The sequence below is a fragment of the Neovison vison genome, chromosome 10 (assembly GCF_020171115.1).
Source record: "Neovison vison isolate M4711 chromosome 10, ASM_NN_V1, whole genome shotgun sequence".
Taxonomy (NCBI): domain Eukaryota; kingdom Metazoa; phylum Chordata; class Mammalia; order Carnivora; family Mustelidae; genus Neogale; species Neogale vison.
The window spans coordinates 18382329-18395874 of NC_058100.1; the positions used below are offsets into that span (position 1 = coordinate 18382329).

Below are 13546 nucleotides of genomic sequence, written 5' to 3' on the forward strand. Positions count from 1 at the left end.
ACCTTTCTATTTTATAATTTGCTGGTTCTTCTCAACAAAAAGATGATGCTTTGTAACAATCAATTGCATTGCTTCTTACCTAGTGTTAGCTGCAGACTTGTCATATATAGTCTTTATTATGTTGAAATATGTCCCTTTCATGTCTAAATTGTTAAGGGCCTTTCTCAGGAATGGATTTTGAATTTTGTTTATCACTTTTTAAGTGTGTTTTGTTAAATTAATCACCAAAAGAATTATAATCTCAAGCATATAAGTCTGACATCTTGGTGGTTAAAAACCTCTTTTGCCCATTTGAAAGTCAATCCAACACTTTTGAATAAATACTACATAATTATACTCACCACACTCTAATGATTTTGATTATTCCTTAATCATGTATTATGTATACTTTTATTAATATTTTAAAATTTACATTGAGATATCCTTAATCTTTTATTAAAATTCAATGTTTTATGAAATGAAGGCTATTATAGGTTATGCAATCAGTAAGAAAAAACATTGAGAACACATACATGCACTCAAAGAAATTCAGAAATAACAAAAACCAAAACCTATGAACATAAATCAAAATTGATTTAAATTTGATTTAAAAAATCAGTAGTTAAGTGATCTTGCACATTCATGAGATTCATGTTAATGTAAAAAGGTATAGAACAAATGCTCTCTGCATTTTTCCTCACAAGTGAAACTCAGGGACCACTAGAAAAGAGATATCAAGAGAAATCAAATGATAAATTCTTATACTGAGAAAGGCAAAGACTTTCATTGCTAAATGAATCAGCTCAAGAGCAGGTGAGGTTCTAGTGACAAATAGTACTTAGTAATACACAAAGAACCACATATGCCTTCAGTAAAAATACTGAATCTCTGGTAATAGAAGTGATATAGATGTCTATTTGAAAGAATAATAAAAACATAAATGAAAGGCTTTCCAATTATGTAATCATACTTTCTTCCAAAGAGACAAAGTATTCATTTCAATATAGTATTATTTTGACAAAGTTTAAATGTTACATTAAAACTTCTCTTACCTGATTCCTCAAAGTCACTGTTGTAGACTTTCCAGGTCTCAGTTATTCGAAGAAGATTCTCTTCCATGGCTTGAATGTCCATGGAGGGGCAGTTGCATTCTGGAAATTTGGGACCACAATGACACCAGCAATCATTGTCCTTGCAGATAAACTCTCCCTCAGAATTGCAAGCAATGTAGCTTAACGCTGCTTGTACAAAACGCTCTTGAAGATAGTCTGGAAGGAGGACTTGTAGCCCTTAAAGAAACAAAACAAAACAAAACAAAACACACACTTTTTTAAAAAATGAAGAAAAAAAGCACAACACATTTAAAATATTCAAAGAAAGGCCAACAATTTAATATATGTCATAGATTTAAAACTATCATTTGAAAATTATCTAAGCCAAAAAAAAAAGAAAATTATCTAAGCCTACACAATTGCAAATATTTGTTATTCTTTTCAACATATGATGACTCCATGTACTTTCAAGAATCCCATAATTTATAGAGATGTTTAAACCCTCAGATTATCTGATTTTTAAAAATTCATTTAATTGTTCATCCATCCTTCCTTTCTTCCTTCTCTCTCCCTCTCTCTCTTCTTTCATTTTTTAAAAGTTTTTCAGTTAGCACATAGCGTTATATTAGCTTCAGGTGTATAATACAGTGAATCAACAAATCCATACAACACCCAGTACTCATCAAGATAAGTGCAGTCTTTAATCCTCATCACCTATTTAACCCTCCCCTCCCACCAATAACCATCCGTTTGTTCTCTATAATTAACAGTCTATTTCTTGGCTTGTGTCTCTCTTTCTCTTTTTTTTTCTTTGCTCATTTGTTTTATTTTTTAAATTCCACTTATGGTATTTGTCTTTCTCTTTCTGATTGGCTCTTTCACAGAATTATTTAGAATATTTGGTGATTTTTACATAATGTAGGTAGAGCCTAAATTACTAAACCTTTAAAAAGAGACACGCAATCACTTAAAAAAAAAAAAAAAAAAAAAGAGACACGCATTTATTTCCCACTACTTGATTCAAATAGTTTTCAGTATTTTCATTTTACTTTCAGACTATCAGCCCACATTTACATAGATATCATAATACCGTAAGTTGTGGCATTGACAAAGGAGTTACAGAATGCTGATGGTAATGTTTACCTCATGTCATTAATAACACATAACTTATATGACTGTATTGTTCAGGAGTGATCACTAAGACCAACTACAGGGAAGGACAGATTTCTTTTGTTTCACAGGTCATGTCCTTGCCATGTATTAAGACCGCCCTACTGATAGAATTTTATTAAAGTTTATTTCTCTTAAGAAAAAATTCAAAAATGAAGATAAGGCAATATAATTAATATTTAGTATTCTCTACTGGTTTCACATTTGTTATATTTCAAGAATATATAGTTTCAATTCCAGCATTTCTTTATACATAGGAAAATTTAATTAAAAAGCTGAATATTTAAAATGGTCTGTTAAAAAATTAAACATAGAAGGAAAAATTTGGCCAACACCTGATTGCTATTTATTACAAAACTAGATATTTACCATTATGTTTATTTCTATATCTATCTATATACCTAATTATCCCCAAAAGAAGAAAACTGGCATTCTCTAAACCACACCAAAAATAACAAAGGCTTTTTCTGGGAAAGAAGAGATAGACCACTCAAAACCTTGGAATTTTTTAACCAGACCAGTAAAATGGACAATACTGATACTTAAAGAGAAAACTTCCATTGCGTTGGTAGATAAGTCAGAGTAACTGGAGGCTTTCCTAGAATTTTTTTTTTTTTATTAATGTACAGGAAAAATAGGGTAAAAATACCAATAGGACTGTAACTAGCAGAAGTTTTGCTTGGTGCTGAGACTATGCTTAAGGAAGCTGAGTTTTGAGCCTAAGATGTTCGTGAAAAGAAGCATATGAAGAAGGGCACTGGAAATTATAAATGATAATATAATGGAAATGCCACAAATAAAAATGTATAAATTGGAGTTAAGAAATAATCAATGGATTTAATAGCAAGTTAGAAAGAGCTGAAGAAATAATAAGCAAACTGGAATATGTCAGAAAAAAATATTGACTACAGAATAGTAAAGGAGAGCAAAAGAAGATAAAATACAGAAAACAGTATAAAATATATATAGGTTATGACTGAAAGATCTAAAAATATATTTAATAGAACCCCGGAATAAGAGGTAAGAAGGAAAAAATCAATATTTTGGGAATAAATATACAAGAAATTTATACAATTGATGGGACATCAAGAAAATTGTAATTTGCATCACACAAATATGTTCTAGCAAGACAAAAAACAAAGTGAAAATGACTGGCTGACCTGTGCTTTTCAATGCTGCTTTGCACCTTCACGGTTTTCAACAAGCATATGAATTTGAAATGCTGTGACTGTAATGAGTTCAAACCAAAGAACTCAAAAGAAGCAGAAAGAAAAGAAAATGGAGGCAGGGGTCTGGTGTTGCTACAGGGATAGGACCTGGTCTCAATGACAATAGAGGAACTTCCTCCCAAAGATAATGAGATAGTCCCAAAGATAATTTGACATTGCCTGAGTGCCACTTACTAGCTCCCAGGAGCCCAAGGATTGGCAGAGCTGCTGGCAGAGGAATCCCAGCTGGTCTTCCAATGCCCCAGGCCCCTGCAGAATTCTATGGGCCAGTCCCAGGGAGTGGTGGGCTATGGCAACTGGTGATAGCCCTGCAGGGAAGAGGTATGGCTGCAGCCACTGCCATTGTTGCCACTGCTAGGATTTCAGGGACCCCAACCAAAGAGTCAACTGACTGAGGAGATCCTCTGCCATCTATGGGCTGAGGGGGTCCTCCACCATCTATGGGCTGAGGGGTCGCCAACTCCAGGCATGATAGGCCCAGCACCTGACATGAGGCCTCCGGTGGATCCCCCAGTGAGGACTGCCACTGGATAAGGAACTCCAATGCACATTCTCCCTTCAGGATGTGGCCCCTGCCCCAGGGGGATGCAGGCCTTCTTTGACCTTTGGCCGCAGAGTTATGGAAGCAGCTCCACAAAAGCATGGGCCAGATTCCACAGGGCCACATGACCACAGACCTGTTTGTTTGTTATGCCCTTGTTCTTGGTTACTGACAGGATTGTCTGGTTTCCCTTTCAGGGTCCCCTCCCCCAGGAATGCTCCCACCAGGGCCCTAGACTCTTGGCTCTCCTCAGCTCCCTGACTGTTTCCTGTAAGGCTGTACGTACTCCTTTTACTTCCTTGTGGCCTGTGAAACTAGTTTATAATTAACTATTAAGAATATCAAAAAAAGAAGAAAAAAGAAAATTTGTTCCAATATATCAGTAGAGAAACAAAATACGAAACAAAATAGTTTTATGGAACAATATCATTCTATTTTTATTATAAGCAAAAATAGTGACCTATCATTAACAATGACATTATATCTTCTATTTGATAATAAACCAGTCCTCTGTCAATTTTGTTGAAATAAAACATTAGGAACAAACTGGTCTGGAAAAGTATTTGTTACTCAATCATATGAATCATTCACATCTCAGTTTCTGGGAATTTTACCAAGAAGTTATTACCAAGACTCAATAAATGATTTTTCATTATTCCTTTACCCTTTCACTCAGAAGTATCTTGTTTGATATGCTAAATTCATAAGGCGTTGGAAACATTGGAACATGATTAATCTCATGATCACATGTTTTCTAATACTTTCTCCAGATTTACTTTTTTTCATATATATTACATATATCATCATCAATAGTTTGGAATATAGATATGACTTTTTCAATTTTGAATGTCTGTAATCTAGTTGGCAAAACAGATCTCAAAGTCAAACAAACAGGGAAATCAAGCTTATTCGCTGCCAGAAAAACATTTCAGTTCATTTTTTTTTAAAGTCAGAATTAACATACTATGTGCATCTCTTTGACATTTCCTTTCTGAATGTTAATTCTAATACAGTTAAATCAAGGAGTTTTGTTCTGAATTTGTTGCTTAATGCTTTTACCTTTAACAATTCTTATTGATGCTTTCTTTGCTCTGATAAAATTCTACTTTCAGACTCCAGTGTTTCCAACTGCCACATATAGTGACCTAAAATCCTTTATACCCTTCATGTATCGCAGTAATATTGATCCAGAATCTAATGCTTTGCATTTTTTTTTCCTAAGTGGAGAAGGACTGCTATTAACAGTAGGGTTGAAAATGTGAATCAACATAAATACTTAGACTATAAATATAGATGGGAAGTTGAAGAGTATGATATTGATTTCCTGAGATTATTTTGGAAAGGTCTTTGTACCAAAAGGATACTATAAAATTGTAATAGACAATTGAAATTATAAGCCAGGAAAATAGAAAAAAAATAGACGTGCAGATAACTGCATTACTCACATAAATTGAAAAAAAAATAGACACAATAATTATTCAAAAGAAGAGTGTTGCTTCACTTATTTCTGTGTTAATTTTTTTCAACATATAGAAAAGATTGAGTTTTGTTTTTATACTATAATATTCTGAAAACTAAGCACAGTGCTTCACAAATAGTAAAAATTTTAAAAATTCATGTTAATAAATTTTAATAAATCAATTAAATAAATGTCTTTTTGATATAAATAGTCTTCATCCTTTTTGATGAAACTTCATATTCTGAGGACAAGTTGATCCATACATTTAAAAAGGAGTAAGCAATAGAGAATTACAAGTAATATTGGTAGACCGCATTTGTTTAAATTAGAAAAATATTTCAATAACTCTAAATCTAAGATTGATAAGGAGAAATTAGATGGCATTTAAACTTTAAATTTTTAAGCATTTCCTTTGTAATTAGTATACAATTCAAACTAGATGAGATTCATTTATTATTTACCATAAGTTTAAATAACTCAAAGCTGTTACATTTTTCCAAATTGAGAAGTTGAGGTAAAATGTCAGAATTTCTGAACCGTTTTTTTTCTTTTTTTTTTTTTTTAAGATTTTATGGGGCACCTGGGGGACTCAGTGGGTTGCCTGTGCCTTCAGCTCAGGTCATGGTCTCAGGGTCCTGGGATCTAGCCCCGCATCGGGTTCTCTGCTCAGCAGAGAGCCTGCTTCCCCCTCTCTCTCTGCCTGCCTCTCTGCCTTCTTGTGATCTCTGTCTGTCAAATAAATCAAAAATATTTTATTTATTTATTTATTTATTTGACAGACAGACATCACAAGAAGGCAGAGAGGCAGGCCGGGAGTGAGGAGCAGGCTTCCAACCGATCAGAGAGCCTGATGCGGAGCTGGATCTCAGGACCCTGAGATATGATTTGAGCCGAAGGCAGAGGCTTAACCCACTGAACCACCCAGGTGCCTACAATTTCTAGAACTTCTAAACTTTCTTAAGTAAAACTGAATAATGTAAATGTAGCTTTAACTTACGCAATTAAAAAAGGTAGCAAGAGAAAGGTAGACTAGAGAAGAATAACTCAAAGTTATCCCTTTGATCAGTCACCTTAACTTAGACAAGGTGTCATCAAAGACTTCTCTGAACTTCTTCAACTAGTACATGTTTAAACATGTGTATTCATAACCTTCCATACTTGTAATGAATAAGTACACACACCAATAACCTATTTGTGGGCAATATACTTCTGTACATCTGTTACAAGTTATTTAAAAATCCTCTATTGAACTCTCTAACAAAATATAGGAATAGAATAAAAGGTAATTTATCATTATTATCACACAATCCATCTCTGTAATGGGAATATAAATACTTTGTTAATATATTCTCAAATTTTTCTATCAGAAGATAAGCACAGGGGGCGCCTGGGTGGCTCAGTGGGTTAAGCCGCTGCCTTCGGCTCGGGTCATGATCTCAGGGTCCTGGGATCGAGCCCCGCATCGGGCTCTCTGCTCGGCGGGGAGCCTGCTTCCCTCTCTCTCTCTCTCTGCCTGCCTCTCCATCTACTTGTGATCTCTCTCTGTCAAATAAATAAATAAAATCTTTAAAAAAAAAAAAAAAGAAGATAAGCACAGTTCTAGCTATCATATTAGGTTATATTTAAAATGTCAACAGTTCATGCTACAGTGTGCGCAAGTATAGCTACTTTTACTGGAATCTAAGGAAAAAGTCAAAACCCAGACAGACCTATGAAAAACTGCTCCATACTGAGACAATGATTATTCTATAGAAGTAAAAATATTATCGGGATACATTTTCAAATAAATTATCTATTTGAAGAAGTAAAGTGAGTTTTGACATTTCCTTAACATTTCCTAGAATGTTAGTATCACTTAAAAATTAGGAAATTAGCCTTTTATGAGAATTTTAACAGCATAGTACTGTATATACAGCTTGTTTAAAACAACAACAAAAAGATGAAGAAGAAGAAAGAGATCACAACTGGATAATTGTTATCCAGACTGATAGAGAATTAATGAAATTTTAGCCACATACCTTGCAACTGAATCTTATTCTCAGGACTCTGAACCAGAACAGAACTGACAGAATCTAGGTTGTCATAGTTACTGCAGCCAAGAGGACCAGTCCGTGTTTCTGTTACCTGACAAACAAAACATCCACTTTATTATATAAATCAGAGTTTACCATGTTCTTTTTGCTCAGTGTAGTTGTCACCCACTGATATTATACATCTGATGGCAAACATCACTGAAAGGCCTAGGATCTGAATCATACCAACAATACACACACTGAAGCCCAGAGAAGACAAATAATTCCCTTTGTCTTCAATTCCATTTTCTTCCCTTTGGCCAGGCATAAATCTTCTGGGAAAATAACAGAAGCCCTCTTTGGTCAAAAGCATCACTCACCTAAGGTCATTGATTTTACCCAAGATATGACAAGGGCATGTTCCTTTAGATCGAGACAAGTTTTGACTCATATGAGAATTGTTTTTTTGTTTGTTCATTTCTCCTCAATAAATCAGACCTATCTGTCAGGCTACTGTCTAAAAATGGATTCTATTATTTTATTCTACTTAAAAATCTATAATTTTCCTGTCTTATATGGTACCATCAAAGTCCAGACTCTCCTGCTTGGCTTCTGTCCCATTTCTCCCCCAACCGGCATACATCGCTGTCCAACTGGACATTCTTAATTCTATGCCTTGGCTCAAACAACATCATCCATCCTTATCCCTCATTTCTCCTCTTTGAACAATTTATTTTATCTCTCCTCAGGAGGAAGCACATTTTCAAACATCCACAGAAAGTACTCTTTAATGACTCCCACTTGTATTTTTTCCCATTTTTATGAAATTGTAGTTTGTTGTGCTCAGTCTTAGCACCTAAGTATGGAATCACATATTGCAGATTGATATTTCCAATGTGTGTCTTGGGATGTATAGCATCAGAAGATGAGGAGTTTGGTCAATTATGGGAAACTTGTTTGTTCTCAGTATGACTTTAAAAAACATATTTTAAAGTGGGTGAATATTGTAATGATCCTTGTATTTTAAAAAGATACTCTCCACTCAACAACCAGAATGGTTTGCAAAAAATAATTCAGATAATTTCAGCATTCGCAACTCCACGAGGGTCTTCCATCTTGCTGAACGTAAAAGTCAGAGCCCTTCTAGAAATAAAATAATGCCACCTTATCAAGTTATCCCTGTTACTTCCCTGAACTCATGCCCTCTCCTCTTTTCCTTGTTTACTTTGCCCCAACCACACAGGCTCTTGGCTGTTCCTTGAACATGTTTGTTATCATTCTGACTCAGAATTTCTGGTGTACTCTCCCTGTATCTGGAATGCTCTTCCTCAAAATATTTTTAAGCTCACTGTTTCTCACACCTTTCAAGTCTTTGTTCAAATGTGACTCTCTTAGGACTCCCTGGACTAACCTATTTTAAATAAATACACCTCTCCACACTTCCCTCTTTCAACCATTATTTCTGTTCCTCCTTACCTTGTTCTACTTTTTCCACAGTAGTTACCGGCTTCTAATATGCTGTATAATTTACTCATTTATCACGATTACCTGACACTTCTCATTGGAATGCAAGCCCCTCGAGCACAGGAAATACTGCCTATTTTGTTCACTATAGTATTCACCTCACATATTAGGTTCTTGTATAAGCCCATGGGCATTGATTAAGAGAAAGAGGAGGTGAGAGATTAAGGGGAAAATCATAACAAGGAAGACATTAAGGCCATTATCTAGATGATAAAGGCCTGAATGAAGCAGTGGCAATAAGATTTATCTGTAGAAGATGGACTATGAAAAACAGATCTGGTGAGATTATGAAACACTGAAAATATACACAATGGAGAGAGGGAAAGGCAATTGAGGTTTCCAGCATAAGTGATAACAGTAAGATATGTTGGTACTAGGCTCCACTGTGCAGAGCATGTAAGAGAACTTGGTTTTGAGCATTCTGACTCCCAAAGGAATAACATTCTCCATTGGAAACATCCAGTAGAAGGAGTGACCGTGCAGGTCTATTTCTTAGAAGTTATGTCAAAGATGGAATTACTCACTTGGATGTCAAAAACTTATAGGTAATAATCAAAGACAAAAAGAGAGACATGTCAGCTGAGATGCAGTAAGTGAATATATAATTTGTATTATGACAATTCTGTCATAGTGTGTTAATACCAAGATCTTCAGAATAATGAATATTGACTATGAGGACATAGCAAGAGTTGGAAATGCAGTTTATCATGAGCAAAGAAATACTTTTTCTCTAACACTACACCTATGTTGTATACTCCCTATGACTGTTCTTTCATGGCGATACTGACAATCCCTTATTTTGTTCAGGGAAATCATTTCTTATGTTGAGATATATATATACATACATATGTATATATATGTTTAAATATCATGTATATATTATATGTATATAATATACATGTATATGTGTATGTATAAATGATATTTAAATATAAATGATTATTAACAAAAGAATAAAAAGAAGATTAAAGTCATTGAAGGAAAGACTTAGGGTTTAAGGTAATTCAAATCTTCATGTTGTCCTATCATGTAGTTTAACTACTGTCCACCAACACACACACATACACACACACACCAGAATAATATAAACAAACCTGACTTTAGGTACACACTTATTGACATAAAATCTTGGAAACTGGAAGGTAATCTTCTTTTTTTTTTTTTTTTAAAGATTTTATTTATTTATTTGACAGAGAGAGATGACAAGCAGGCAGAGAGGCAGGCAGAGAGAGAGGAGGAAGCAGGTTCCCTGCTGAGCAAAGAGCCCGATGCGGGGCTCGATCCCAGGACCCTGAGATCATGACCTGAGCCGAAGGCAGCGGCTTAAACCACTGAGCCACCCAGGCACCCCTGGAAGGTAATCTTCTAACACTTAACTTTTGAAAGAGGATAAATGTTAGTAGTCCATCTCAGTACAGACCTTCAGTTACATTGTTGCTCTGTTGCTGAGAATCAATGCAGGAGATTTAAATGATGGTCTTACATATTTAGAGGCTTGACTATACCTATATATTTATAATTGCTTTAATCTGGCACCTTTCACAATACATAATAAAAAATCTAGCATGCCCTATATATAATGTCTTACTAGGGTCAACACTAATAAATAAGTCCATACTTATTTTGTATTTTTCAATAATAATGAAAAATAAAGATGAAAAGAAAATAATAAAAGCCAATTCATTGTACAAACATTTCAATAGACATGTTGACTCTACCAAAAATGAATTACGTAGTTGTGCCACAGACTGGTTCAACTTTTGTTCATTAGCGGATAGATGAACACCTGATATAGGCGTCTTCATATATAACGTAAGAAATGAAGAGTCAGTCAATAGATAAGCATAAAAATGAATAAGACTAACAACTATCCAGCACTGACAGCATTCAGTGTTTTGAGAATTGATGTATCAAATGAGAAAACATTTTTATTTCTTTATTTTATTCCCCTATTGAAAGGAGATTGTTGAAAGGAAAGGAATGTTGTCTGTAGGATCTCAAAATGATGCCCTTTCTTTTTTTTTTTCCCCCCCAATTTATTTATTTTCAGAAAAACAGTATTCATTATTTTTTCACCACACCCAGTTTCTGAGGTGTTGTTGTAGTTTGTGGTTGGGTTTGAGCACCGTGAGGAAAGTTGTGTGTGCTTAAATGGCTGGGAAGTGAGGGACTGGTGCGGAGTCTGCAAACATGGAAGATAGGACTTAACCAAAATGGCCAAAATTAACAAGACAAGAAACACAAGTGTTAGAAAGGATGTGGAGAAAGGGGAACCCTTTTACACTGTTGATGGGAAGGCAAGTTGGTGCAGCCACTTTGGAAAACAGTGTGGAAATTCTGTAAGAAATTAAAATAGGCCTACCCTATGACCCAGCAATTGCACTAGTGGATATATACCCCAAAGATACAGATGTGGTGAAAAGAAGGCCATATGTACCCTAATGTTCAGAGCAGCAATGGCCACAATCACCAAACTGTGGAAAGAGCCAAGATGCCCTTCAACAACAGATGAATGGATAAAGAAGATACGGTTCATATATACAGAGGAATATTACATCTCCATCAGAAAAGATGAATACCCAACTTTAGTATCAACATGGATGGGACTGGAAGAGATTATGCTGAGTAAAATAAGTCAAGCAGAGAGAGTCAAATATCATACAGTTTCACTTACTTGTGGAGCATAAGGAACAACATGGAGGACATCAGGAGAAAGAAAGGCAAAGTGAACTGGGGGAAATTGGAGAGAGAGATGAACCAAGAGAGACTATGGACTCTGAGAAACAAATTGAGGGTTTTGAACAGAAGCTTTGTGAGCCTGGTGGTGGGTATTAAGGAGGGCACGTATTGCATGGAGCCCTGGGTGTGGTGCATAAACAATGAATCTTGGAACTACTGCCTAATATTTTCACATTTGGAGAATTTTGCAGCGTGTAAAAGAAAAATGCATAGCCTTCTTAACTCAAAAAAATACTGGCAAGTAATTATATTAACAAATAGGATAGGTTCAAGTTTATTTAGATTTAAATAAAATGGTATAAAGAATTCACTTGGAAATAAACAATCTTGATGATTTTCTATCAAGTTTCCCTACAGTCTTACATATTCTAAGGATGACATAATGCCACAGCAATGCACTAGAGCTATGAAAATAATTCAGCAAGAACTAGTTGAAGAAAAACTATCTGAAGCAAAAACAGTTTTTTTAAAAAATATTAAGGCAGTGAAGAAAGTGGGACAAAAGAACAAACAAACAGAAAAACATTTAGAAACACATACCTAAATGAAAATAATACTTTTGAAGTCTCCATTGTCTTCACACTCAGGTATTATATAATTGAAATATTTGTATTGGAAATCATAGTAATGTTACATAATTTGAAGAAAATAGACTGAGTTAAACATGTTAGGTCACTATCTTAGCTCCACCATGTACTAAAGAGGAACCTACTTAAGTTTCAAGGTTCTGCTGGATGGAATGGTTAAAATTTTCTTTCAGCCTAGTGTGGTTGGGAAATAAAAATGAGATAAGCTATGAAAAGTGCTTACCATGGGTCTAACCCACAGTAATTATTTGAAGGTAAATGCAAGGTATGTGTAAATGTTTACTATTAAAAAGCAAAGGCCTAATAACATCTCTGCTTGTGTAAACTTATTGGAATTATTCATACCCTACCTCTCAATCAAGGTTGTAAGATAATAATACTTTTTCTGCTATCAGTGCTGAATGTGAACACTTTTCTTTGTATATAGAGGAGACTGAAATTTAAGCCATCCTAAATCAAACTTACCTGTGAATGAAACTAGGTAGAATTTTTTTAAAGATTTTTAAAATTAATTAATTAGTTAATTAATTAAATTTCTTTTTGAGAGTAAGAACAAGAGAGCAAGCATGCCTGCATGAGCCGGCAGAGGGAGAGGGAGAATGAGAAGCAGGCTCACCTCTGAGCAGGGAACCTGATGTGGGGCTTGATCCCTGAACCCTGGGATCATGACTTGAGCCAGAGGCAGATAGACACTTAACCAACCTGAGCCACCCAGTCCCCCAGGACTACATAGATGTTTTGTACAAGATCACATCAATATGCAATTAGAGCACAATATAGTATGAATAAACCATGACAAGACTAAACCAAAATTTTGATAAAGGAAAAAATGGGGAGTTCAATTATACAAAAATGACAAGAAAAACAGCAACTAGAGTAAAAATAAGGAGTTTTCTCATCTATAGTACAGAAGATAATAAGCAGTCTCTCAAAACAAGTATGATTATATGAGAAAATTTTTATCCATGTTGAGTGAAAAAAGGAAAAGAAAATGTATATATAGTTTGTAAAATTATACATACACATCCATCCTATATAACTCTGTGATCCTGATATTAGTCTAAGCATTTTTCAAAATGAAACAGAGTATTAGTTTACCATTTTGACTAAACTGATTATTGTTTATCAACAATTCAATAAAATACATGATCCTATGAATAGTGTATCTGTTATTGCAAATCTATGAATGCACATTTTTTTAAAAGCCTGTAATATACCTAGAAACCCTATCTGAAATTAATTAACTGGACTTAT

General features: G+C 34.6%; 1 protein-coding gene and 1 pseudogene across 3 annotated transcripts in view; one reads left to right on the forward strand and one right to left on the reverse strand.

The window, feature by feature from the left end:
• Positions 1–13546, reverse strand: part of BRINP3 (BMP/retinoic acid inducible neural specific 3) — a 400347-nt gene that overhangs the window by 123170 nt on the left and 263631 nt on the right. For all 3 annotated transcript variants that reach the window (XM_044266848.1, XM_044266849.1, XM_044266850.1), the window contains exons 5-6: positions 7449–7554; positions 1032–1268 (exon numbers count right to left, since the gene is read on the reverse strand). In XM_044266848.1, coding sequence (XP_044122783.1) covers positions 1032–1268; positions 7449–7554 — 343 coding nt within the window. The remainder of the gene's footprint in view (positions 1–1031; positions 1269–7448; positions 7555–13546) is intronic.
• LOC122918174 lies at positions 3374–4206 on the forward strand (annotated as a pseudogene).